General features: G+C 37.3%; 5 protein-coding genes across 5 annotated transcripts; 4 read left to right on the top strand and 1 right to left on the bottom strand.

Moving 5' to 3' along the window:
• The first annotated feature begins 312 nt into the window (after positions 1-312).
• Positions 313-3,766, top strand: LOC132701585 (juvenile hormone esterase-like). Its single transcript, XM_060669655.1, has 9 exons — positions 313-367; positions 606-737; positions 1,261-1,413; positions 1,467-2,000; positions 2,323-2,461; positions 2,518-2,693; positions 2,759-2,888; positions 2,947-3,079; positions 3,246-3,766. Exons 1-9 carry the CDS (start codon positions 329-331, stop codon positions 3,430-3,432), a joined length of 1,623 nt encoding a protein of 540 aa, XP_060525638.1. The 5' UTR covers positions 313-328; the 3' UTR covers positions 3,433-3,766.
• A 3,970-nt stretch (positions 3,767-7,736) lies between these two features.
• Positions 7,737-14,308, top strand: LOC132701582 (juvenile hormone esterase-like). The gene is made up of 9 exons (XM_060669649.1): positions 7,737-7,842; positions 8,112-8,243; positions 10,945-11,097; positions 11,151-11,684; positions 12,249-12,387; positions 12,439-12,614; positions 12,671-12,800; positions 12,855-12,987; positions 13,995-14,308. The coding sequence occupies exons 1-9, from the start codon at positions 7,777-7,779 to the stop codon at positions 14,179-14,181; spliced, it is 1,650 nt and encodes a 549-aa protein (XP_060525632.1). The 5' UTR covers positions 7,737-7,776; the 3' UTR covers positions 14,182-14,308.
• Positions 14,309-14,826: 518 nt separating this feature from the next.
• Positions 14,827-18,478, top strand: LOC132701580 (juvenile hormone esterase-like). Its single transcript, XM_060669647.1, has 10 exons — positions 14,827-14,931; positions 15,011-15,145; positions 15,797-15,946; positions 16,001-16,325; positions 16,379-16,602; positions 16,754-16,898; positions 16,955-17,130; positions 17,184-17,313; positions 17,367-17,502; positions 17,555-18,478. Exons 1-10 carry the CDS (start codon positions 14,848-14,850, stop codon positions 17,739-17,741), a joined length of 1,692 nt encoding a protein of 563 aa, XP_060525630.1. The 5' UTR covers positions 14,827-14,847; the 3' UTR covers positions 17,742-18,478.
• A 1,887-nt stretch (positions 18,479-20,365) lies between these two features.
• Positions 20,366-24,385, top strand: LOC132701584 (carboxylic ester hydrolase-like). The gene is made up of 10 exons (XM_060669654.1): positions 20,366-20,440; positions 20,501-20,638; positions 20,701-20,853; positions 21,114-21,438; positions 21,493-21,695; positions 21,753-21,900; positions 23,564-23,739; positions 23,787-23,916; positions 23,974-24,100; positions 24,155-24,385. The coding sequence occupies exons 1-10, from the start codon at positions 20,396-20,398 to the stop codon at positions 24,339-24,341; spliced, it is 1,632 nt and encodes a 543-aa protein (XP_060525637.1). The 5' UTR covers positions 20,366-20,395; the 3' UTR covers positions 24,342-24,385.
• A 297-nt stretch (positions 24,386-24,682) lies between these two features.
• Positions 24,683-26,842, bottom strand: LOC132701581 (para-nitrobenzyl esterase-like). The gene is made up of 8 exons (XM_060669648.1): positions 26,777-26,842; positions 26,534-26,668; positions 26,324-26,476; positions 25,741-26,277; positions 25,540-25,684; positions 25,314-25,489; positions 25,005-25,267; positions 24,683-24,935 (listed from the first exon to the last, which is right to left on the bottom strand). The coding sequence occupies exons 1-8, from the start codon at positions 26,831-26,833 to the stop codon at positions 24,749-24,751; spliced, it is 1,653 nt and encodes a 550-aa protein (XP_060525631.1). The 5' UTR covers positions 26,834-26,842; the 3' UTR covers positions 24,683-24,748.
• Positions 26,843-26,878: the final 36 nt, after the last annotated feature.

The raw sequence follows: 26,878 nt of genomic DNA on the forward strand, positions 1-26,878 counted from the left end.
CTAATCACTTCAATAAAATGGGGCGCTAAAAATTATTAATTAAAAATATAAGTAGATAGTAAATTGATTTTTATTTAATTGTTTATTTATTTATTATAAACTTCATGGATGGTTTTACTCTTATATACGTAACACCCTGTGGTGTTGCATTAAATGTTGTTTGACCGGATATACTTATGTGTTTAACTATTTGCGATGCTTGTTTCCATTTTTCTATGACGTTGTACTCCAGTCACCTACTGGTGGGAGAAGTATCATCAACTCATCTTCAAGTGCTTACTTTCTGAGTATAAATTGGAGTATAATGATTATAGCAACAACAGCCGCCATGAACGCATTTGTGCTTATTGCATTTGTGCCAACCGCCGTGAGTATTCACCAACGTTTAAATTTGCTTTGGTTGTTCTCCGAGAGTTTTCCTTGTTGATCGATATATCACCCGCTACGACAATACATTCGTTCAGAATATAAATAAAATATTCGTCACGTTCAAGTGTTTTTCTCGCAGATTTACGCATAAACGTCTAATCTGCGTAAACTACTCGTTCCAGGATGTATTCATTTCTTGCTACTCATTTGTTGACACAAAATATGCTTGCGTATAGGTTGCGGATCTCGTAGTCGACATCCCTGACGGAAGAGTAAGGGGTCATGAGATCAAAACGGAAAGCAGCAGCATGTACGCCTTTCAAGGAATACCCTATGGTCGACCGCCTGTTGGAAAATTGAGATTTCAGGTAAAAACTGCGATCGGCAGACATTCTGTATTTAAAATATCTTAAAATATCATTCAACAACTGGAAACTACAAAGCTCTCTAAGAAACAAATTCCAAAAAACTATGTAATAGTTTGTTGATCAGCAATTTTAGTTAGTTTATTCTGGAACTGGTTACTTTGAAGGATATTAATATCGTCGCTAGGTAGGTGCTGATAGATCCTCGCCACCATATAAAAAAAGTATTCCTTATTTTTTGTGTAATAACTGTGTTTTTCATAGTATCAGTTCATTGTTATCTGTCAAAAAACTCATTTATTTTATATAAACATATCTAGTGGCGGACTAAGATTTGATTCTTAAATGTGGATATTTGTTCTCTAGTTTAACATGTCTTATCACTTAGATTTTTAACCTGTGGCGCATCGAATAATCTAAGTTTAAAAAAGTGGTCCATTCTGGTGCTGTAACATAATTAATGTCGTCGAATTTTAAACTTAAATGAACCGCAAGGTTGTTAATCTTTTTTTTATTGTACATGCAGGCTCCTTTACCTTCGGAACCATGGGAAGGAATGCTAGAAGCGAATCGAACTGGGGCTTCGTGCATTGTGCAAGTACAGTTTGAGGGTGATCCAGATATTGGCGAACAAAGCGAAGACTGTCTTTTCTTAAACGTTTACACCCCTGCCCGCGAAGTTACTACTCTCGTATGAGCGATGGGAATATTCTACTAATACCACTGTTCCAGATCTCCGAAAAATTACCGGTACTATTTTGGATTTATGGTGGTGCGTTTGTCGGTGGATGTGCAACATACGATTACTACGGCCCCGATGATCTGGTCAATCAAGATGTAATAACAGTGACGGTGAATTATCGAATAGGTTTTTACGGCTTTTTGTCCACCGAAGACAAAGCGATTTTGGGTAACGCCGGCCTGAAGGATCAACTGCTGGCACTTAAGTGGGCGCGAAAAAACATCGAGTTCTTCGGTGGTGATCCCGAGAAGATTACGATATTCGGCGAGAGTGCTGGTGGCATTTCGGTCGGGGCTCACATCCTCAACCGGAAATCCACGGGGTTATTCAGAGCCGCCATTTGCCAGAGCGGATGTTCCTTGGAGACTGTGTTGCAGGTCAACGCCAGACAAAACGTTTACAATTTAGCGAAGATTATCGATCCAACCATTTCTGAAGGGAACACGACAGTGGAGGTACGAGACTTTTTGCAAAGTTTATCTACCGAAGTTTTGAACGAGGCAGGAACTAAGTTAGGCGTACAAGTAAGTACAAGAGTTAGACGCGTAGTACACAGACTAAAGCAAAACAGAAAACGTTTTTTTATTATTTTGATTGCGAATTAGAAAGGTACAAAGTTAAAATAACATATTAATTATGCAAGCTAACTAACCAAACTAGAACCAATACTGACCAACTAGATACCTAGCAGTAACTCAATAAACCTTATCAAACCCTATCGTGCAAGTCTTAATATCTTAAAACTACCGCAGGTCATCCTTCATAGTAGATTTCCGTAGAAAAACATAACAACTCATCTTTCAATTTACGTTGCGGTTGTGCTATAAATCAAACTAAAATTTTCAGCTAGGTGCTGTTGTTGAAGTAAAAGACGAAGACGCGTATATAACGGAACCAACGGTTCCTTTGCTCGAATCAGGAGATTTCAACCAAGTTCCGCTCATCATCGGAACAGTCTCCGAAGAATCGCTAGGATTTCTTTCCAGTATGTGCCTTAATTCGTCAACCCGCTCATTTCAACAACGCTTCTAAATTTTGCAGCTGTTTCTGATATCGAGGAAGCAGCCCGGTCTTACGATTCGGATGTAACTGCTTTGCTACCTGTCGGTTTGGTACCGTTAGAGAACGCGAACCTAACCGAGGCTGGAATAACAATCAAAGAAACTTACGCCGGCAGAGATGGAACGTTCTCAGAGGATTTGTCCAGAACTTTGAAGGTAGCTCAAACAAAATTAGTGGTAACACTTCGATATTAGTATTCAGTTGAAACTTTCGCTTTCAGTATTTCAGCGATAATATTTTTGGAAGATCCACACTGAAGCAAGTGAAGATCCAGTCGAACTATACGCCGGTTTATTGGTACCAATTTTCCTTTGCTGGAACGAGAAGCAAAGACCGTCCTGCAATTCAAGGTATCATCTCGTTTCCTAGTAGCGCTAACTCAGTGGTGTCGAATGATGATGGTTGTAGGTGCCGGTAAAGTAGGTCACTCCGACGAGTTGGCTTACCTCTTCAAGATATCGACATTTCCGTTGGCTACAGAAGCAGATTATTTAACGCGAAAGAGGATGGTTAAGCTATGGTCGAATTTTGCCAAAACACTGTGAGTTTCTGTTAACCAAAAAAAAAGATGTCTTAATATCAAAAGTATAGAAACAATAAAACTCAGCTTTGGTGCTACTTATTTATTTGTTCAGAGTGTCCAAAAATTATTGCATAACTACGGTAAAGTGTGAAAAAAAACAGTTGACATTAATGCGTGGTTTCAGGGATCCCACTCCTGATGCGTCCGATCCGCTCCTGAACGTAACCTGGCCGCAAGTTTCGCCGATAGACATTCAATATCTGGACATCGACGAGATCCTTCGAGTGAAGCCCAACGGGAAGGTTAAGGAAATGGAGATGTGGGACAATCTGTACGAAACCTACGCAAAACGCCCATTTTATTGGTTCTGAATTGTAGGAATAATATTTTTCAAACTCTTTCAACGCGCGCTTGATTACCGCCCAATTGTTGGAAGTGAAATAGTATCTAACAATGAACAGGATATTTATTTTCGCCGTTTAAAATATCTATAGTGTGCGCATTATATAATAATAAAGCAATTTTAGGTGATTTTCGCTGTTTAACGCACTCAATTACCCATCTAAATGTAAAACAAATTAGCAATAATAATTCACAAATTGAGGCTTCTTTTTTTGTGGCTGTTGGCGATACGCTATGGCAATGTTTTCAAAAATTATTAGCGTGCAGGCACGCATGGCAATTAATACTTTGGAAAAGTTTGTACGTAGTTAATTGAACATACGATGAAATTAAAATTAATCCGTCCATAACACTCAATGTGTATTATAAGTAATTTTGTTATACGAATTGTAACTGGATACGAAGTGACGACAAAACAAACTCAAGAGATGTTTCTTCGACGCCGATTTTTTTTCATTTTAAACACGACAATTTCCATCACCAATGCGACAACGCATTGCACGTACGATCCCAACAATACAATCTTGCACAGAAACCAGAATTCATCGATTTTTATTAGTCGACTCGCGGATTCGTTGATCTCCGGCCTGGAGGCCGGTATCGCTGGTCCTCGACCCATAGTCCTGGATACGGATACCGCTTTGTCGATTGCCCTCATATAAGGGGAGTTTTTCTTAACGAGAAAGGAGCCCCAACTCGGTTCTATTATGTCCTTTATAATTTGGTATTGATACGGTTTGTCTCTTTTCAACGAGTACTCTTGAATAAACGTAGCCATTGTGTATGGCACAACATACGCGGCGTTTGCCGTATTTTGGAGTACAAGCCGGGCCATTTCTTTCGGCGATGATATCCGGATTTGATGGGCCGTTATATTCTCCTCCGTGCCTATATGAAAGACTTTCATTCCACTTTTATTTAGATCTTCTATACAATTTATTTCGACCCTGACGTACTGAAGAAGCACATATCTCATGACTTGCACGTTGAAGATCACTTGTATGACGATATTAAACAAGAGCCAACTAGCCACAATTGTTGTTTTGTTATTTTTAAAAGCCTCGATGGGCATACCGAAACAGCTTAAGTAAAAACTGTCAGCTGTGAACTTTTTGTTTCTAATGGTCAAGTACTTATCGGCAACAACCACGAGTATGTACGATAGAACTATCATGATAGTCACGTAGGGATTGAAAAATGCGCCCCTCCACTGCCTGCGTTCATATTTGGGCACTAGGGCTACAAAATTTTCGGTAGCGTGAGGGTGAGTAAAATCGACTCGGTCGGCCATATATCGCATAGATGATACTGGTACTATCAAGGGGCTGAAATCTGCACGTCCTGATATGAAATACTTCAAGAACTGTGATATATTTCGTGCCCTTATCACTTTTATAGAGGCGTTGGTAATGGATTTAAAGGCACCTACTACCATCTCGTCAAAATACATTCCCAGACGGAGATTTGGACTATTTCCATTATCAAATGAGACGAGCGCTACGTTTACTGGATACCGATGCATATTATACCGCCATTTCGATTTCCGCGTCCGCATTGAAACACCGCTACTGATCTGTCTTGAAAATGGGTCGTACTCAACTACCTTCAACGACCTTGGTGTACCGCGATGGTACACCAAATCGTAATTCAAGAGACCGTGATTCCAAATCGATTCCAGTGTCTTCATTATAGACGAATTTTGCGATATTTTCTTACAAACGACGAACCTGAACCACCCGAGATTGCGAAAAAAATTCATTTTTACCATCTTTACTGCCACTCCGAACACATCATCAAGGGAAGCCACCATAGTGACGATGGTAGACGTGGCACTGTCCTGAATCAGGTGACTATCGACTAAGTCATTCACGATTACACTCTTGCAGTGGCTAGAGCCTAAATATAGGTCTGTAATAAATTGACAGCACGACGCGTTGGTGCTAACAATATAGCACACTTGGAAACTAGAACAGTTTGCATTTTTGATAAATTGCTTCCACCGATCTGAATATTGTTGATCGGACAGTATAGGAAGCATTTTGGCCGTACTTACAGCGATAGCTGACACGAAAATCCAAAAACATAACATTTTTGCGCTGCACAGTCCTGTAGGTATACGCGCAACGCAACTCGAAGAAGGCATGAATACTAAAAACGGATCGTTTACTAAATGGGTATGTCAATTTACTAAGTGTAGAATTAACTAATGTCCCAATATCATTAATTATTCGTAGAAATGCGGAAAATATACTTCGATCCAGGAATAATACACTTGTGTTGAGTTTAAAATTAAAAATATAATTAATAACATGGCTCCTTTATTTAACCTTTCACCAAGTAGACTTAGTAGGCTAGCCGGTAGTTGATTTGAAGCGGGCCATATGATCTTGGATTTTCTTATATTCACTTTCGTAGAGATCCAGTTGAAAGTAAAAAGAAACAGCGTGAAACAGAATAGAGATTTGTTCTTGTTATTTTCGAAAATCGATTAAATCGAATTTTTCGAAAGTAAGTGCGCTCGTATAAAAATTTTATATCTCGGTAACAGTAAGTCCTACGGGATCGCTGTTGGTACAGAAATGATCACCGTAAAAAAATACATTTTTTTTGTCTGTCCGTTCTCCGTTCTCGTCTTTTGGTTTTTCCTGAATAACTTTCGAACCGTTGGAGCTACAAAATTGAAATCCTTTTTAACCCTGCACTAGGCACATAAGCTCATAAGAAATGGCCCTGATCCGACGCCGGAATCCATATTTTTTCGCGATTTTCGACTGTTTTTTAGACCTTGCTATGAAACACGATAAGTGTCCGAAATTTGAAGCAATTGACTTCATATTTTGCATATATATTCAGCTTTGCCTCGTGACGGAACGAATTGAAAATTGGGGGGATGAAAATTTTTGAAAAATATACAGGGTGCTTCGCAAATTAAAAACAAAACTGAAAAATGAGTCCCCCTATTATTGAAAATTGGCAACAATTTCAAATCTGTGTTTTAAATGTCAGTTTTTTTTACATGATGATATGGCCCATATAGACAGCTTAAAATTTTGTATTTACGGTTCTTAAGTATTGTACAGGGTGTTCGCGATAATCCGTGCAATATTAAAAAACATAATAAGTACTCCAAATTTCCAGCTACCGACTTCAGACTTGGGAGAGAAGTAGAAGTAGAAGTCTGGACCCGCATTTAGACTCTTTAAATTGAGAGCAATGAAATAACGCGAAGTATTTTTTTTTAATTTTTGATTTTTTTTGTGGTTATTTTGGCATCCAGAAAAACATCTTTTCCTCCAATCTAAAAAAATTTACATCCTTAACACGTGGAGAACTCGGCGCTATAATTTTTGTTTCACGCATTTTTTGGATTCTTTACAAGGTGTTTTAATTATGGACAAAAATCTAAAAGACCCTGAAAATCGTTCTTTTAGAGAGTAAATTATTAATCGTAAATCAAAATTCGTACAAACAATAGCTAGTCCGCTCCAACAGTGTTATAGGCCGTACCAGGGGCTACAATTTTTGTATTTATGGTTTTCGTCTATTAGATACGCTGTTCGTAATATTTGAAACAATCCAAATGAAAATCACCATTTCTTGCCCTGAATTTAGACGTGATAAAGTCATTTACTATTGCCACGTACTGCATGGTTTCAGAAAACAAGTAGATTTTTGAAAACCATTTACTCCATTGGAAAAATTCGAATACCAGGAAACTAAGAAGATCCAGGGCTATATCCTGTATTTCGAACATTGTTGGAATTATATACAAGGTACGTTGTGGGTGAATTATTGGAGATGCATGAAAAATTTTTAAAGATGTGATAATTTGATATGAACAGTATCGTAAACTGCGTTCAGAGAGAGTTTATGGTTTCGTCAATTATACAAGGGGTGAGATAATTGCAAAAATATCATTCGACAACGCTATTATTTGTGCAAATTTTAATATTTACCGATGTTTGCTGTAACTTTGAAGTTCGGCGCGACGTGAAGGACATTTTATACAGTACATGCACAATTAAATTACATCGATTTTCCGAAAGTTCAATAGTGGACCGCAGGAGCACGATAGAAAAACAGTTCGTCCCTCTAGAACAAGAATCCGCGAAGCGCCATCTTTTTAAAATAAAAAGCTGATTCGCGCTATTTGCTACGAACTTGCCCCGCCCACCGACGATTTTTCGAAAGCCATCTTGTTATATAATGATTAGCCGATATTATTTTAGTATTTATTATCAAAAAAATTTGTTTGTTATTCTTACCTACTCAAATCAACTTCAAGTACGTACGTTTCGAGTATAAATTGAACGATGGTGGTTAAAACAATAACATTCGAAATGCGCGTATTTTTACTACTTGTGTTAGTATCAACCGCTGTAAGTATCAAACAAAATTCTAACCTGGATGGGAAAATGAAGGTTTCTTTAATATTAATGAAGCTAAATAAATATTCCAATTATGTTATGGTTTATAATTTGAAGTTTTTAATTGATGAGTATTTACTATATGATATATATGTTAAGTCTAAAACGGTACTTTACTGTAAAATCTTTATTTCGCACAGGCAACAAACAACATAATATATTTGCGTAAATAACGCATATTTGTGTTTGGTTCGAAAAAACGGAAATACTTTTTTCCATAGGTTGCGGACCTCGTGATCGACCTCCCCGATGGCAGAATAAGAGGTCATGAGATCAGAACAGAGAGCAGCAGCATGTACGCTTTCCAAGGAATACCATTCGGTCGTCCGCCTGTTGGAAAATTGAGATTTCAGGTAAAAACTGTCATCGACAATCTGCGTTTACGGTATCTAACACTTATTTTTTTTGTAATTATGTAACAAAATTACATTATTGGTCAACAATTGTGTGACTTCTACCTTCTAAAACTTGGTGTAAAAGTATATAGCTCATGAAATAAGTACGCTTTACTTAAATCAAATAATTTGGTTTTATATAATGACTGTGTTGTAATATCGTAAAATACTTAACTAAATAGTGATTATGAAGCAGTTAGATGATCCTATCACTTAGGTATGTGTTGGTAGGATGAACTATATGATATAGCTGTTTTTCAGATGAAGTCTTTATTTCGTCAGTTTTGATTAGTTATTTAGTGCGTATATAAATTATGAGTTTTAGTATATTGGTATCGTTACTAAAATGTTATTTGCTTTATTCCCAACATATTTTAATAATAAAAATGTGCCATATACTATTAAATAAATTACGAACAACCTATCTGAGGCGGTTAATATCAGGGTTTAAAGTTTTTTTATACAATACATAAATTGTTGCAGTAGTAGTAACAAGATTGCTTTCGAAAAATCGTCGGTGGGCGGGGCAAGTTCGTAGCAAATAGCGCGAATCAGCTTTTTATTTTAAAAAGATGGCGCTTCGCGGACCACTATGGAAGTTCCGCAAAATCGATGTAATTTGATGTGAATACACCCTGTATAAAGTGTCTCTCACATCTCGTCGAACTTCAAAGTTACGGTACAATTCGGAAAATATCCAAATTTGTACTGCTAATTGCAATTTAAAATTATATTTTTTCAAATATCTTGCGTCCCCTGTATTATAGACGAAACCTCAAACTCTCTCTCGACACAGTTTACGATACTGTTCATAACAAATTATCACATCTTTAAAAATTTTTCATGTATCGCCAATAATTCACCCACAAAATCGGAAATTTCCAGGATCTACTAGAATTTTTTGCCCACAAACGACGTACCTTGTATATAATTCCAACAATGTTTAGCCCTGGATTTCCTTAGTTTCCTGGTATCCGAATTTTTTCAATGAAGAGAATTGTTTTCAAAAAACTACTTGTTTTCTGAAACCATGCAGTACGTGGTAATAGTAAATGACGTCATCGCGCCAAATGGTGATTTTCATTTGGATTTTTTGAAATATTTCGAACAGCGTATGTGATAGACGAAAACCGTAAATACAAAAATTGTAGCCCTTGATACGGCCTATAACACTGTTTGAACGGATTGGCTATTGTTCGTACGAGTTTTGATTTACGGTTAATAATTTAATCTCCAAAAGAACAATTTTCAGGATCTTTTAGATTTTTGTCTATAACTAAAACACGTTGTATATAATCGAAAAAATGCATAAAACAAAAGTTATAGCGCCGGGTCTGTCACGTATTACGGATGTAAAATTTTTTCGATCGGATGAATGGCTTTGGAGGAAAAGCTGTTTTTTGCAAAAAATAAATCAAAAAAAAAAAGAGAGTCAAGACTTCTACTTCTCTCCCAAGTCTGACGAGGGTAGCTGCAAATTTGGAGTACTTATTATGTTTTTTAATATTGCACGGCTATGTCGTCATGTAAACGAAACTGACATCTAAAATACAGATTTGAAATGATTGATAATTTTCAATAATAGAAGGACCCGTTTTTCAGTTTTTTTGAATTTGCGGCACACCCTGCGTATTTTTGAACAATTGTCAAAAATAAAAGTTTATGGAGTCGTTTCCTCTGCGTTTTCTGGTTCAAGAATATTTTCGGTCTTGTAAACGGTTTTTGAAAAATGGTCTTTTTTATACACGCGATTTTAAATTTAAAAAAAATGCTTCCCGATCCCTCCCCCCCCCCCCATTTTCAATAGGTTCCGTCACGGGGCAAAGCTGCATAGATGTGTCAAATATGAAGTCGATTGCTTCATATTTCGGACACTTATCGTGTTTCATAGCAAGGTACACAAAACAGTCGAAAATCGTGAAAAAAAGATGAATACCAGCGTCGGATCAGGGCCATTTCTTATAAGCTTATATGCATCGTGGAGGTTTAAAAAGAAGGCAAATTTCAATTTTGTAGCTCCAACGGTTCGAACGTTATTCAGGATAAACCAAAAGACGAGAACGTTTTTAATCTTAAAAAAAGAAAATTCCTATTATAAAAACACGAATAATACGAATTATTTACCATTTAACGGTTCAATATAAGTTTTTAATTCAATAATGGCATATATGCATCGCATGGAAACTACAAGCTTTATGAAAAATTGTGGGAAGAAATATAATAAACGCATCTATCGAATTTTTTTTTGCGCGAGTTTTTATGTAAATTTGGTTAAAAGGTAAAAAAAATATACGCAGAAAGCGCGTTTTTGTAATAATATTACTTTAGTAATATGTTATTGTTCTCTCTATTATCGGTTTAAAAAGAACTAAAAACATTATTTTTTCGCCATATTTGTGGCGTGATATCTCCCTAACCACCTTTGCTCCATATAACAAACTACCCTTTTGGTTTAAAGTCAAAATAAGTTTTCGTTATTTCCGGTATAGTTTAACTTAGCTTAACTTTCCTTGTAGTTGTAAACAACCTAGGAGGTCGGAGGGATTAATGTTAATGTTAATGCAATACTTTAATTATAGTAATATTAAAGCTATTGGCTAGTGAATTTGCAATCGGGTAACATAAGGGAGCTTATTTGTTTTTTTGGACACGCATGTAGGCTCCATTACCTTCGGAACCATGGGAAGGAGTGCTAGAAGCGAATCGAACAGCAGCCTCGTGCATTGTAGTAATGCATTTTGATGGCGATCCCGAAATTGACGAGCAAAACGAAGACTGTCTTTACCTGAACGTTTATACACCTGCCCGACAAGTAACTACCCGTCTGTGAGTGTCGGGAATATTCCACAAATAGCACTGTTTCAGATCACCGAAAAATTACCGGTACTATTTTGGATTTATGGTGGCGGGTTTATCGGGGGATGTGCTTCGTACGATTACTACGGTCCCGACGATCTTGTCAATGAGGATGTAATAATCGTAACGGTGAACTACCGCCTAGGCTTTTACGGCTTCTTATCCACCGAGGACAAAGCTATCTTGGGTAACGCAGGTCTGAAGGACCAACTACTGGCACTTAAATGGGCGCAAAAAAACATCGAGTTCTTCGGTGGCGATCCCGAGAAGATTACGATATTCGGCGAGAGTGCTGGTGGGATTTCGGTCGGGGCTCATGTCGTCAACTCGAAGTCCAAGGGGCTATTCAGAGCAGCTATTTGCCAGAGCGGATGTTCTTTGACGACGGTATTGCAGAGCAACGCCAGGCAAAACGTTTACGATTTAGCCAAGATATTTGATCCGACCATTTCGGAAAAAAACACTACCACCGAGATAAGAGACTTTTTGCAAAGTCTACCCTCCGACGTACTTGCCCAGGCCGGAACTGAATTAGGTTTACTGGTAAGTTAGAATGGTGGGTTAAAAATATTGCTTAATTTTTTTTGTCGTTTTGAACTTTTTTTAACTACTTTTATCTAAGATGTTTCTATTCACTTTGAGGTAACCTAGAATCCTAGAGCTAGGCCTGTCGTCTGCACTTAAGTTAGGTGATACTTTAAAGGCATTCAGTTAGATTAAAATTATACCATTGACCATTGCAATAAATGAGGTACTTGAATCTCATAATACAAAATTAATTGATTGATTGAACTGCGATTAAATTGTAGTAGTGGAAATAGGTCCTTTTCCCATTGCAAGCATATTATCGCTCTCTTGTAAGTTTTTTCAAGGTGCATATTACTTAAACTATTGTAGTGCAATAAGAATTCGAAACAATTTCCCTATGACGTTGCTTTCAAAATACGTTTAAAGATATTGTAAACTCAACAATTGCTATTAAAAAACAATTTAGATCACACGTAGATCTGAAAGATAAACGGTAAAGGTGATGAGGCATATTTCAATTTAATTACGTAGATAATTTTGTGGTATCTGCAATACACGGTGGTTCGCTAAAAATTTCAGTTAGGCGCCGTGGTCGAAGTAGAAGATGAAGACGCGTTTATAACAAAACCAGCTGTCCCTTTGCTCGAATCAGGGAATTTCAACCAGGTTCCTCTCATCATCGGCACAGTCTCCGAAGAATCGATTGGATTTCTGCCCAGTACGTGACTAATTCATTAATTTTGTCGTTTCAAGTGACTAAATTTTGCAGCCATCTCTGATATTGAGGAAGCAGCTCGGTCTTACGATGCCGATGTAACCGCTCTGTTGCCTGTGGATTTGGTACCTTTGGAGGGCGCGAACTTAACCGAAGCAGGGATAGTAATTAAGGACGCTTATACTGACAGAGATAGAACATTCTCGGAAGATCTGTCCAGAACTTTGAAGGTAGCTCAAATAAAATCCAATAAACACACTCAGTTAGTTGACAGTCTTCCTTTTAGTATTTCAGCGATAATATTTTTGGAAGGCCCACGCTGAAGCAAGTGAAGATTCAATCGAACTTTACGCCGGTTTATTTGTACCAGTTTTCCTTTGCCGGAACGAAAAGTCAAAACCGCACCGTCATCGAAGGTAACATCTGGTTCAAAATCTAATTCACTAACGTTCTATTGGTGCCGGTTGCAGGTGCCGGTAAAGTAGGTCACGCGGACGAGCTGGCTTACCTCTTCAAGATATCGACGTTTCCACTGGCCACAGAGGCAGATTTTTTAACACGGAAAAGAATGGTTAAGATGTGGACAAATTTTGCCAAGACACTGTGAGTTGCTGCTTAAGATAGTGGTTTCATTTTAAAAAGCGGAATGTGATTTATAACATAAAAGGTCACGCCCATATTCAAAGCTTTAGGGCGAGCGGTGAAGAAGTAACCAAAGGCCATCGTGACTCTGCAATTTTACAAGTCAATACCTTAATTTTGAAAATCAAATCAAGTAATCAACAAAACATATAATATTCCTTTAAGTAAAGTAAGTAAAGTCAAATATTCCAACAGGAACTAATGTGTATTTTTCACTTTGTATAGGCCATACAATTTTCAAGATTTATGGGACTCACCGTATACTTTGCGATAATAAGCATAAGTACTCGATTATATCGATATGTACTGATGTACAAGAAAAATTATCAACCTCGACTGCCTTAAGTGAAGTTTCCATAAAACGTCAATAGGAATTTTAATGCGTTAATTTTATTTAATAATATTAAAAGGATATGTGACTTTTTCTTGCTGTTTATATATAGTGTTTTATTTATGATATTCAATAACACAACAAGAGGGTAAAAATACCTTCAAAATCGTTTGTGCAGTGTGGTAATAAAAATATATAAAATAAAATTTACTTGCTAGTTCATGACGGTCGTAGAACTATAACAAGCAACACATTAATAACATTCTTCAGTCACTCGTATATTAAGAATTCGCTCCGCTGCGCTCCGCTCGTGTCAAGACAAAAAAAGTAATGGAACTAAATCAAACATATATGAATATTTACGAAAATGATAAATGACAATAAGGGCTGCTTAATTGACATCATACGTTTTATTGCGGATGATTATTGTTGTGCTTTTTTGTCCCTTTTTGTTTTTTATTATATTGAGATTTTTTTTACACTGCCCGTTGTTCCCATCTGCATTTAACATTGTTCTTTCTCATTTAAATGAATAAATAAACAACAACAAAAAAAGCTTTATATATCAAGAAAGGAATGAGATACAGTATATGAGATCATCGCTGGATAATGCTATAACAAATATTCGTCGTTTCAGCAATCCCACTCCTGATGCATCCGATCCGATTCTAAACGTAACGTGGCCGTCAGTTTCGTCGATCGATATTCAGTATCTGGACATCGATGATACCCTGCAAGTGAAGCCCAACGGTAAAGTGAAGCAAATGGAAATGTGGGACTATGTATACGAAACTTACGGAAAACGTCCGTTCTATTACTTCTAAAGTGTACTAACATTTCTTTAAATAAACTTTTGGAAACCATTCAATACTTGTTTTGTTATTGCCAAATTACTTTTCGAGAGAGAAAAAGCAATAATTAATAGTCTGGAACAACAACGTTTATGGTCAGTACAATAATCGTCAACTCCATACATTTGGTTACATAGTTTCAAACAAGGTTTAATTAGCGAATCTTAATTAACTAAGTCAATCCTTGCTGAGCAAACACTTAGTCAGCATCCATTGGTTTCACTACTTTGCCTTCGCAAAAATTTGGTTCGTCTTCGGACCTCCAAAAGCCATATGGTATAAGTGGCTTGCCTACACCCACGTGACTGTCGGATCACCCATAGAGAGTCGACTCGTCCTAATACCCCGGGCTCTCCCATTTTCCCTCTCGTAAACAACCTGAAGTGCCAGATAAGGTAAACCCCTACGAGTTTTACCATGCAAGAGCAACCAATAAAGTTAGTGCTTTGTAAAGCGAGGGTTTTTGTCGAGAGCTGTGACAATTTAATCAAAGGCAATTTCAGGCTCTGCCAATTTTTGTGATTTTGGCGAAAAATTAAAGCGCGATAACAATTTCTCCGCGCATACCTACTCGAGATAAAATCTGCAATTAACCATATAAATCGAAAACTAATCAGCTGTATTTCCTTTGAGTGCGAAATGAGGGGTTTCTTGGTGTTTTTGGTGTTCCTGTTGTTACTGGCGACGGGGGTGTGCATGTGGTTGCTGTGGCCGGCGTTTTCGGTAGGTGAGCAGAACAAAACCGAAACAGACTTTGTTCAGAGTAGTTCTACTTCGCGACTGAAAAAATTACAAATTTCAGTCGGAATACGTCATCGTAAGCACTCCCCTCGGAAAGATTAAGGGCAGCATATCAAAAAGTCCAAATAATCATGCAGTTCATATATTTCAAGGAATACCATACGCTGTCCCACCACTTGGGAAGCTCAGATTTCAAGTAAGTAAAAAAATCCTTTAGCCGTGTATGGTTTTTCTTTGACAGTTTATGAAGAATTTTTTTAGTTTTAATATAACTCCTAGAACGCAACAAGTATCAAAAAAATGTTACGTGTTGTTTTATCTGCAAGGTTAATCACTTAAAAAGAACATGTAATTTTACTTACCATATCAAAATTTTGAATGATTATAAAAATTTTGAATGATTTTTGAGATAATTTACAATTTTTGCCGAGCTGGCTTTCGTTCTTCCACTATAGCAGCAAAATGGTAGAAAATACATAAAACTGATACCTAAACACTTTGCACGTTCTGTTTTACGGTTTGTTTTATTAATTTATGGAAAATTTTCTTCACAAAAGTAGCCTACCATCTCCTGCAAATATTCGTAGTTGGATTGGAAGTTGTCATATTGAAAATGTTAAGTATAAAGTATAAAAAATTAAGAATTTTACTTATCTTCCGGACAAAGAGGCAGAATTATCTTCTTCTGAACCTACACTGTAGAAGAAAATTTAACATCCGATTTTAAGCTGGGGTCTTATTCAGTTCTTGTTTTGCAAATGAAAATTTTCTTATTATATAAAAATAAGTTTAGAGTCCTTTAATGTAATTATTCACATAAACAGCTTACAAAACTTTGAGTTTTCAGGAAACCCAACCTAAAGGAAAATGGAACGGAATTTTGGATGCAACCAAAGAAGGAAAATCCTGCGTTGGTGCCATGTACCTGGACGAACCCGCCGAAGAAAGCGAAGATTGCCTACAGTTAAATGTTTACACGCCTTCCCTAAAAATGTCGGTAAGCATCTGCATCCGGCTAAAATGAAAGACAGCGTTACAGACGTTTCTTTAGGAAAGAGTACCGGTTATGGCTTATATTCACGGCGGTAGATACGCTTACGGGTCTGGAAGAATGTCAGCACTCAATCCTTTATTTATTGTCGAGGAAGATGTCGTGGTCGTTACGTTCAACTACAGATTAGGCCCCTTTGGGTACCTTTCTACCGAAGACACTGTGGTTCCCGGAAATGCCGGTATGAAGGATCAGCTCATAGCTCTACAATGGATAAAAAAAAACATCAGAGCTTTCGGAGGGGATACCTCCAAAATTACGCTTTTCGGCCAGAGTGCTGGTGGAAGCGCGTGTGGTCTCCACCTTGTTAGTAGAAAATCTGCAGGTACTAAAATTAGGAAAGTAGTCGTCAGAATGCCATTTCTTGTCCTTTTTCAGGGTTGTTCAGAGCAGCGATCTGTCAAAGCGGTTCCGCGCTAACTCCCTTTTCTATCTATCGGTCTCCCAGGAAATACGCTTATCTGCTGGCGAACTTAATAGACCAGAAAGTATCCGAAGAAAGCCACAATTCATCGCAGCTACTGGAGTTCCTTAACGCACAGTCGCTTGAAGCTATTACAACAGCCGGCAATATCCTTAGCATCAGTCTCGAAAAGGAAGATGTAGGTATCATTATTCCATCAATTTTATTTATTTGCACAATTTGTCTAAAGTAAAGAATCTTATGAATTGTTAAAGTTTTTGGCCGCTGTTATTCATTTTCATAGTATTGTTTGTTGTTTCCTTTGTTTTATTGGTCGGATTTCGTGGTAGGGTCTACCGGCGCCTTCCATCGAGGTTGAACACGAAAACGCCTTTCTGTGGGAAAGTCCGTACACCCTTCTAGAGAGCGGCGATTTCAATCGAGTCCCGTTGATAACGGGAATCGTCTCCGAAGAGGCTCTAACGCAACTTCCAAGTGAGTCGTTATCATTTTCTGATAGCACCTTGATCACTGCGTGTTGGACATTTCAGGTTGGGACGAGTTAAACATTGAAGCCAAAAAATTGGACACAGAGGAAGAATACATATTTCCTTATGGTTTCGTACCGGCCAATGCATCGGATGATCCCGAAATAGAAAAGTTTATTAAAGATATGTACATCCAAGACGATAGTAGCTTCAGTGAGAATTTGTTCGAGGCGGTGCAGGTAGGAATAACGTAGCAATAAGTTGCCTCCATTACTTATACAGCTTGTTGCAGCTCAAGAGTGATAATTTGTTCAATAGAGGAGTAATAAAACATGCGGAACTTCAATCCGTATACACTGATGTGTTTTTGTATCAATTTGCTTACTCGGGCGAACTGAATACTCCTCACCTGGATGTACTTGGTAAGTAGTCCTACATCTCAATGGCCTAACAACACACTGTTTCATCACTGTAGGTGCTGAAGGGAAATGCGAGCATGGCGATGATATAAGATACTTGTTTGTGCGTAAAGACATATCGCTAATTAATGCAGGTGACAAGTTGACGATTGAAAGAATGGTGAAGCTCTGGACCAATTTTGCGAAATATCTGTAGGATCTTTAGTCAACTTCTGCTGGAGCAAAACTTAATGATTCATTGCAGGAACCCGACTCCCAACAGTGAAGATCTACTCGGGAACGTTATGTGGCCAAAACTGCAGCCCCAGAATTTAGTGTACCTAAACATAAGCGACACTATAGATCTCGGTATTAATCTGAAGGAAGAGACCTACTTCAAGTGGAACTACACTTTCTTCAAGTGGGGTGCCAGACCCTTCGTAACATTTTGACCTTTGTGTTTACCTCTTAAGATAGAAATTAAATTAAGTTTTTTTGAAAGTTATTGATATTGATTCCGCATTTTGGGTTATTTGATCTCAGCTTTCTGGTGACAATGACTTCGAAGCACTAACGCGCGTCAATCAATTGTAGTGTAACATTGGTCACGTTTGGGTATTTTGTGACACGAAAACGTAGAGATAAAATATATACAGTGTGTCACATTTAAGAACTGTATACCCTTGTAAAACCTATGTATATGGTAAATGCACTAAAATCTTGTATTGCTTATTGCTTAAACTTAAAGTCATGGTCAACTGGGACTATTTAACAAAAGAGAGAGAAGAGAGAAGTGCCACTGGGGATTTTTTTTTAAATAATTGGAATCCGAACCATACCAATTTTTATAATGTTTCAATGCAGGGTTAAAGTTTGATTTTGATAATTTTTTTTTGTTAAATAGATCTCTCAAAAATGCACTAAAACCCTATGTTTCTTATTACATCATCCTGAAGTCATGACTAAGTGGGACTAATTTTTGAGGTCCAATATCGAAAAGAGCTGTTAGGGATTTATTTAAGAATTAAGCGTCAACGAATTCTGATTCCGGACTACATAAAACCTAACCATACTTATTTCCATGAAGTTCCAATATAGGGTGCTCGATGCTCAATTTTGATCATTCTTTTTTTGTTGGATAGATTTCACTGAAAGACAGTAACGATTTTCTTAAAATTATATTTGTTTAATTAAAAATTGCCATGGAAAAGCGAATATTCGACTGTCAAATTCACTCACTAATTTATATTTTAATTTTGTTTACATTATACCTTTCGAATACTAAGATTTATTAAAGCTGTAGTTTTAAGATGATACTAAAAAATAAATGTCCTTAAAAAGTATTTTTTTCTACTCTCGTCTGTACAATACCTAATTACGCACCGATCTAGCGTGCGGCAAGCGTCGCTTTACCACGTCAGTTTCATTTTCCACAAATCCGAGCCACTTCGGACATTTCCGGGATTTTACCGCACGGGTTTGGGAGCATTCGGATGTTTTCGGAGATATTTCCCACACTTTGAATTTTGACGTTTGTCAATTCTGACAGTCATGTCAATGAATGTATTCGTGTTTTGCGAAAATGTACCCAAAAACTAACGGTCGTAGAAAAAGTATAGTATGCAACAGGTTCAGTAAACTTTTTAACTCCCTCCGCTCATGTCAAATAAACTCGTAAGTCAAATTCCATTTACCGCGCTTGTTGCATAATATACTATTTTATCATTATTTTTGCAATTTGTAAGATCCTAATATCATATACAAAATAATCGTTATTTACAAGGTTTACAATATTTATTTTTTTAATTTGCAATTTGAAAAATTCTCTAGAAGTACTTCTCTGTTTACCGCTTCAAAAGATGTATCTAGCCAAAAAGAATTACCAAAAATGAGCTATAAACATTCAACAGGAGTAATGCTTAAGCGAGGCGCCCGCGATATTTCGAGCACCCTGTATTCGAACCGGAAATTAATATATTTTTGTACTCGCGTCTGTAAAATACCTAATTACACACCGATCTAGCTTGCGGCAAGCGTCACTTTACCACGTCAGTTTCGTTTCCCATGGATCCGAGTCACTTCGGAGATTTCTGCGATTTTACCGCGCGTGTTTGAGAGCAATCGGATATATTTCCCACGCTTTGAATTTTGACATTTGTCAGTTCTGACGGTCATATCAGTGAATGTATTCTTGTTGTTTTGCGAAAATGTACCCAAAATCTAACGGTCGTAGAAAAAGTAAAACTTTTTAAGTCACCTGTTTATTACCCACTCGCCCCGCTGTGCTCCGCTCGTGTCAAATAAACTCGTGAGTTAAATTACCGCACTTGTTGCATAATATAGTATTAGGTTTTATGTAGTCCTGAATAATAATTTGTTGACACTTTATTCTTAAAAAAATCCGATCCCTAAACAAAGATTTCACAAGAGTGTACAGTTCTTAAGTGGAACACAGAAAGCTGTTTGTTGTGGCGATTTGGTTACCAAAGTGGCCAAAAGAAGACTAGAAAATATTTTCAGATTATTAAGATGCGTAGAGCGGAAGAGCCATTTTAAATTTTTGAAGTGAATTTTAATGAAATCCACCTAGTAAATCTATCACACAAGTATGTGCTTTTTGAAGCTAAGCCTAAGTCACTTTTCGACGAATCATTTAATTTCACTGGTATTTATTTAAATTACCAGCTGCAACCCCGGCTAAATGGAAGAAAAATTATCTCTGTTGATCGGAAAATAAACAACTAGGAAAAATGGAGATCCAGCGCATTTAAAATAGATATGAACTCATCTATAATTATATTAAAAAATTATAATCAAAAGGGTAATGGTAGGTAGGGTTAAAAATATACAAACAAACCCAGTACTTACATTTGCAGGAAGGAATGGAAATGGAATTATTCTATTACTGCTGCTTTGTTTCTAACTTAGCACCAAACAAGGAAATAAAAAGAAAAGTAATCGATCAACTACGTTTGACCTAAAAACAACAAAAATCTTCAATACAATGTTATTATCTCAAGTACAAAAATACTTTGAATTGTATACCTATATATATTTACGCAGGTTCGTTCGTCGTTGCAGTGCACAGTTACATATAGAAATCAAAATGTTTTTCACGATTTTCTGGTGCTGTTATTTCTTTCTTCAGGCAGTAAGTTTTATTTTTAATGTTGCTTTTCTATAATTTTAACTGTATATATGAATTTTTGAGGATGGTTCTCACCCTCAAATCACCCTACCTGATGGAGAAATCCGAGGACACAAATTACAAACGGATAACGGGAAAACATATTACGCTTTTTTGGGTCTCCCATATGCGGCTCCTCCTTTGGGTAACTTGAGGTTTCAGGTAATTACATTCATCCATCAGGATTCGACAATAAATTCTAGATTTATGCGTTTATTTTTCAGGCTCCCGTAAATCCGGAACATTGGAAAGGAGTTCGGGATGCCACCAAAAAAGGCGATGCCTGTTTAGCAATTTTCGACTTTACCCCACCGAGTTATAGCGACAAGCTGAGCGAAGACTGTCTAAAAATTAACGTCTTCACTCCATCATTCAATGTAAGTTCAAAAAGTAGTGAAATAAAAATGCTAAATTTTCAAAAATTAACACAATCAGTGGTGAAAATTCATAAAGGTTCTGTTTTAATTAATAATTTATACTTACTGTTTAATCTTAGAGGATTTAAGAAGTGAAAAAAATGCCCAGTTTACAATAAATGCATTTTTCATCAGACATTTCATAGCAACATAAAAATAAGCATATAAGAATATTCTTCCACTAAGTAAAGTACACTAAAATGATGATTGGTGTTATCTAGAATACTCAAAAGTTTCCCGTAATGTTTTGGATTCATGGCGGAGGCTTTGTGGGAGGATCGGGTAACTTCTACGGACCGGATTTCCTCATCGAAGAAGACGTTGTTGTAGTCACTTTTAACTACAGATTGGGAGCGTTCGGGTTTTTATCCACCGGCGATGACGTAGTTTTGGGGAACGCCGGACTGAAAGACCAGTTACTTGCTCTTAATTGGACCAACCGTAACATTGGTCTGTTTGGGGGCGATCCAGACAAAATTACTATTTTTGGCGAGAGCGCAGGTGGAAGATCTGTCGGACACCATATCACCAACAAAAAATCCAAAGGCAAGTATGCTCAATTAATAGAACTTCTAAGCAAGAAAATATTTATATTGACAGGTTTGTTCCGCGCAGCTATTTGCCAGAGCGGCTGCTCACTTCTGGGTCTACACGAGGTGAAGCCGAAAGAAATCGCCTTGGATCTAGCCCAGCGCCTTGATTCCGAATTGCCCAGAAACATATCGTCCGTAGATCTTTTAAACTTTTTGCAGAACCAGTCGGCCGATGCCATCTTGTCGAAGTCGATAGACATGAATCCGATGGTTGGTTTGAAACTGTCCGTACGCTATCATATGTTTGCTCCAGTTTTGGTGTTGTAGACATACCTGTTTGTTCCCATAATGGAGGTCGACCATGTTGACTCGTTCATCACGGAATTGAATTACAATCTGGTTGAAACTGGAAATGTTAGCCGAGTTCCTCTCATACTAGGCACAGTCTCTGAGGAATGTTTGGGTTTTATTGGAGGTGAATAGACCAATATTTTGGCCATATATCTTGCAGCAGCAAACACGACTATGAGCATAGAAATGAACTTTACGAGCCGTGAGCAAATTTATAACCTCTTTGACGCTAAACCTCTTTGACCGAAAAACATAAAAATTATAGTAAAAACAAATGTAACGACCAAAAATTCATTATCAAATGCATGATGGATCAAACCAGAAATAAGCCAACATACAAATATATAAGTAATTGTTTACATTTAGCGTATTATCTGCAATTCAGAATAATATAAATAATAACAATAATAATCTCTTTTCACCATAACACTAGATAAAAAATAGAAAATTAATGTAAGATATAAATATTAGAAAATAAAACCAATCGCCATATTCGATGATCTATTTACGTATGAGGGCCGTTTTTATATGTCTGATGATGTCTGTGTGGGCGAGCCACGTGTAATCTTTTATAATAATAATTTTTGAGACCTTGTTTTTAAAATTTTTGTTTTGTATTTTATTATTATAAATTGGTAAATTGAAGAAAACAAAATTCTATAATACAATAAGATGGTGTTCATAGACAAATGTTTGACTATTCTGGATATAAAGTTAATTTTTTTAGTAAATGTAGTGTCCCAGAAAGAGCAACAAGGTATTGTATTAGAAAAATGAACCATCCTAGAAATTAAAAAAAAATCATCCAAGAAAAAGTAGTGGAAATTAGCTTCGAGCTTCTAAAATGGGGTAATTGTTATCTTGAATTTTAAAACTCTGTTTCTTCAAAAATTTCTTATATGTTTAAAATGAGTACTGTTTTAAAGCTTAATTTTGTTTGCTCTATCTGTGCAAGGATTTTAATAAAATTTGGAGTTGTAAAAATGGCTTTCTCTACGTTTTCATTCGTAATTAATTGTGATTGCTTACATTTCCACCAGGTGTCGTTTTTTGACCACATAATCGCAAAAAAAAATAATTTTCTGGAAAAAGAACAAATCCAACGATGTGCCTTTTTTACGGCATTAGATAATCAAATAAGTACATAACAATCCAGTGAAAATCGTATCCTAATATCATTATCCTACCTAAAATATGATTAAAAGAAGTGAATGCTCAAAAAAAGTTGCATTTTGGAAAAAAATTCCACTTTGCCAAGATGCCTAATTCCCTTCAGAGAAACAGCGAGCAGCCTTTAGAAAATCAGTTGAATGCATCTCAGCTTTAAAACATTTGCTCTACTTTAACTACTTTAACTCTAATGAATATTAGAAAATTTTGTAGAAACGAACTTAAAATTCAAGATAAGAAATGCTGATGGCCACTTGAGAAACTCGAAAATAATTTCCAGCAGTTTGATGCCTGATATCAATTTTCTTTCAAATCTCTAGGGCTGTCCGTTTCCTTAATGCCGTACTTTGCCCTAAGTATTTTATTTCCCTTTCATACAAGTTTTTCGTTGTTAATACTAATTTTTACATTATACATCATCATCCAAAACTATAAAAGTTTAGCCTATACATATTTATATAACGACCATTGAAAAACTCTAATATATTTACGATAAAATAGAGATAAAAAACAGCAAGGGTGCCAAAACTGTGCCCTGACAATCTGAAATGTAATTTTTCTATTTAATTCTTCGCTCTCCGTCTGTCAAATACGATTAATCAACTGTCTCTTTCAAGATCTAAACAACATTACGCTTACCGCGGCGTCTTATGACTCCGACATAACTACTTTAATTCCGAACGATATCCATCTGAAAGAAAACTGCACCCCAGAAGACGCGGCAAATCTAATTAGAGAAGCGTATGTTGGACCTAACGGAAACTTTTCCGATAACTTGGCAGCTACTTTGCAGGTACCTATAATTTCCCGGTTGGTATAACTTTAGTAACTTTTCTTTAGTATTACAGCGACAATTTGTTCGGGAAAGCTACTCTAAAGCAGGCGGAGTTGGCGTCAGATTATACGTCCGTGTACCTCTACGAATTTTCGTACTACGGTATCGCTAGCGAGACTAGAGTAGTTATCGAAGGTGACGCCCGTCAATCTCGAAGTAACCGATTTTATTAAAGAATTTTACTATATACAGGAGCCGGTAAAGTAGGTCACGGCGATGAGTTGACGTACCTGTTCAAATTCCTCAACTTAACGGCCGAAGCGGATATCTTGACTAGCAAAAGATTCGCGAAACTGTGGGCGAATTTCGCGAAATATTTGTAAGGAAAATACATTGGAGCCATTTTACGCTTTAATTGCGTTGGTTATTTCAGGGACCCCACCCCCGAAACGTCGTCGCTGCTGCAAAATGTGAGCTGGCCCAAAGTAGAAAATGGCGATATCCGTTATCTCGACATAGACGAAACTCTGAGCGTGAAACCGAATAACAGAGCGAAAGAATACGCAATGTGGAATTATGTATATGAAAACTTCGCCTCGAGACCTTATATGGGGTTCTAGAATGTCATGCCTTTCTAACTACTAAAGTAAAATGGAAAGGCTAATATTATATGTCTCTTTTCCCTAAATCCTACGTAGTGGAAATATGGAACTTCTGCTCCCTCTGCCTTCCGGATGAATATATATATATATATATATATATATATATATATATATATATATATATATATATATATATATATATATATATATATATATATATAGAAGCAGAATATTACCGGCAATATCTACAATATCACCTCTAAGCGTTTTCATATCATAAAATTAGTTGGGGGAAGATGAAAAAATTACGAAAATCGACCAAAAAAATATTATACTCGCATATTCCTTAAGGCGAATTGCGTAATTTTTTTAATACTGTAAAAACCAAAACCGTTGTAAATTTGTATTCAAAGGAAAAATCGCATTTAATAAGTAACAATCGGACGTTTGGCGTACGTGTCGTAAATGTTTGTCCAAACTATCATCTCGTTACTTTTTCGGTTACTTTTGACTTCCAAAACATCGTCGATGTCGAAATATTTCACGTCAGCTGCGGCGACTTCAGGCCAGGTGAGGTTTTGCAGCAAATCATCCGATTCGGGTGTGGGATTCCTGCAATACAAACCTCTTCGTCAGAGACACGTTCTTGCACTTAAGTTCCCCATACGTTCTTGTACTTACAAAGTCTTTGCAAAGTTCGTCCACAGCTTGCAAATTCTCGTCCGTGTCAGGAAATCGGCATCCGTTTCGAGAGGGTAAGTAGAGACCTTAAAGAGGTACGAAACGTCATCAGCGTGACCAACTTTGCCCGAACCCTGCACGCTGAATCGGTTTTTGCTCCTCGTCCCAAAGAAGGAAAATTGGTATAAGTATACGGACGTGTAACTAGACTGGAGTTCTGCTTGCTTGAGGGTACTTCTCAGGAATACGTTGTCGCTATAATACTAAATAAGTCCATTAGATTTCGTTCAGAATTTGCTGATGTCTCACCTCTAGAGCTGATCCTAAGTTGTCGGAAAATCTACCATTTTCCCCAACGTAGGCATTTTTTATCAACTGTCCTATCGCCTTCGTATCGGCTCCATCGACGGGATTTAAATGGGCTGGTACCAAAGTCGACGAATCTTGATCGTAAACTTGGGACCAATAAATCGTATTATCCAAACCTAAAATAGTAACATTTTTCATAATCAGAGTGAGTGGGTTAATAACTTACTGCCAAGAAATCCCAGCGACTCTTCCGAAGTTGTCCCCAATATCAGTGGTACCTGGTTGATATTTCCCGACTGAACCAGACCATAATTTGCTTCAGTTACAAATGCTTCTTGGTCTGTGGCTTCCAGTACTGTTCCTACCCAACCCTGAGACCATAAAATATTGAACTTTTGGCTATGAGTACACATTCTCTCTACTTTACCTGGTCAGACATCTGCTTGAAGGCATTGACGATACTGTCAGCTGACTGACTTTGCAAAAGATCACGAATCTCTGCTGTTGGAGTTTGCACTGTGATGCTGGGGTTGAACGCCTTGGCCAGATCGACAGCGTGAGCTAAGGGATCTTCTTGAAAAAGCAGGGCAGTCAAAGAACACCCGCTCTGACAAATCGCTGCCCTAAAGAGACCTGCAGATTGCTTGCTTAGAAGATGAAGGCCCACTGATATCCCTCCCGCGCTTTCTCCGAAAATCGTAACTTTATTAGGGTCGCCACCAAATTGGTGAATATTATCCCGGGTCCACTTCAAAGCCATGAGCTGATCTTTCAAACCAGCGTTTCCTAGAATGGTATTGTCTCCGGTAGACAGGAAACCTAATGGACCAAGCCTGTAGTTGAGAGTTACGACAATGACTTCATTGTCCAACAAGTAATCCGGGCCGAAATAGTCGTATATACCACTTCCGGTCAAAAACGATCCACCATAAAACCACACCATGACTGGTAAGTTTGCTGCAACCTAAGATATCGCATGGTGACTGCTTGTTATTAGTAGATATACTCACATCTGTTGTGGGAGTGTAAACGTTGAGATACAAACAATCTTCGCTCATCGGACCTGGATTTGGATCATCTGAATAATGAACGAATTCGAGACAGGAACTCTGATAATTTGTGGCATCCCTGACACCACTCCATGGCTGAGGGGGTTGAGGACTCTAAAGAGCAATACCAAACATCACTCAATAAGCCGAGTTCACACTTTTCTATTTTACCTGAAATCTAAGACTGCCTATTGGAGGAGCCGCGTAAGGAATTCCCTTGAAGGCGTAGAATGGAGTATTCTGGTCGGTTTTACGCTCCTTGCCTTGCAGCTGTCCATCTGGTATGGTTACGATTAAGTCTCCCAGCTGATAACATAAACCAATAAGTTGCACATTGTTTCTCAATTTTAAAAATTGAGAAGTATTTGAAGACAATATTTGCCACCGCTCTAGGTTAAATGATACCCAGCTTACCGCAGTTGAAAGAAACAAGCACAAAAAGACATTCGCCAGCATCGTGGGACACTTCATTTAATATCGTGAAAATTTTTGTTATTTTATTAGATTGCTTTCAAA

Source organism: Cylas formicarius, unplaced genomic scaffold (genome assembly GCF_029955315.1).
Source record: "Cylas formicarius isolate icCylForm1 unplaced genomic scaffold, icCylForm1.1 PGA_scaffold_4__25_contigs__length_36172078, whole genome shotgun sequence".
In the NCBI taxonomy this organism is placed as follows: Eukaryota; Metazoa; Arthropoda; class Insecta; order Coleoptera; family Brentidae; genus Cylas; species Cylas formicarius.

Excerpts from the sequence above, each read along its gene's own strand:
- LOC132701585 (XM_060669655.1), top strand. The coding sequence starts at position 329 with ATGAACGCATTTGTGCTTATTGCATTTGTGCCAACCGCC. Across the intron at positions 738-1,260 it reads TTGGAAAATTGAGATTTCAG|GCTCCTTTACCTTCGGAACC; the intron begins GTAAAAACTGCG and ends TTGTACATGCAG. Across the intron at positions 2,462-2,517 it reads ATCGCTAGGATTTCTTTCCA|CTGTTTCTGATATCGAGGAA; the intron begins GTATGTGCCTTA and ends TAAATTTTGCAG.
- LOC132701582 (XM_060669649.1), top strand. The coding sequence starts at position 7,777 with ATGGTGGTTAAAACAATAACATTCGAAATGCGCGTATTTTTACTACTT. Across the intron at positions 7,843-8,111 it reads TTGTGTTAGTATCAACCGCT|GTTGCGGACCTCGTGATCGA; the intron begins GTAAGTATCAAA and ends TTTTTTCCATAG. Across the intron at positions 12,801-12,854 it reads AAACCGCACCGTCATCGAAG|GTGCCGGTAAAGTAGGTCAC; the intron begins GTAACATCTGGT and ends TGCCGGTTGCAG.
- LOC132701580 (XM_060669647.1), top strand. The coding sequence starts at position 14,848 with ATGAGGGGTTTCTTGGTGTTTTTGGTGTTCCTGTTGTTACTGGCGACG. Across the intron at positions 15,947-16,000 it reads CGCCTTCCCTAAAAATGTCG|GAAAGAGTACCGGTTATGGC; the intron begins GTAAGCATCTGC and ends ACGTTTCTTTAG. Across the intron at positions 16,603-16,753 it reads TCAGTCTCGAAAAGGAAGAT|GGTCTACCGGCGCCTTCCAT; the intron begins GTAGGTATCATT and ends ATTTCGTGGTAG.
- LOC132701584 (XM_060669654.1), top strand. The coding sequence starts at position 20,396 with ATGTTTTTCACGATTTTCTGGTGCTGTTATTTCTTTCTTCAGGCA. Across the intron at positions 21,696-21,752 it reads CGATAGACATGAATCCGATG|ACATACCTGTTTGTTCCCAT; the intron begins GTTGGTTTGAAA and ends TTGGTGTTGTAG. Across the intron at positions 21,901-23,563 it reads ATGTTTGGGTTTTATTGGAG|ATCTAAACAACATTACGCTT; the intron begins GTGAATAGACCA and ends GTCTCTTTCAAG.
- LOC132701581 (XM_060669648.1), bottom strand. The coding sequence starts at position 26,833 with ATGAAGTGTCCCACGATGCTGGCGAATGTCTTTTTGTGCTTGTTTCTT. Across the intron at positions 26,669-26,776 it reads GCTTGTTTCTTTCAACTGCG|CTGGGAGACTTAATCGTAAC; the intron begins GTAAGCTGGGTA and ends TTATGTTATCAG. Across the intron at positions 26,477-26,533 it reads TAGGCAGTCTTAGATTTCAG|AGTCCTCAACCCCCTCAGCC; the intron begins GTAAAATAGAAA and ends ATTGCTCTTTAG.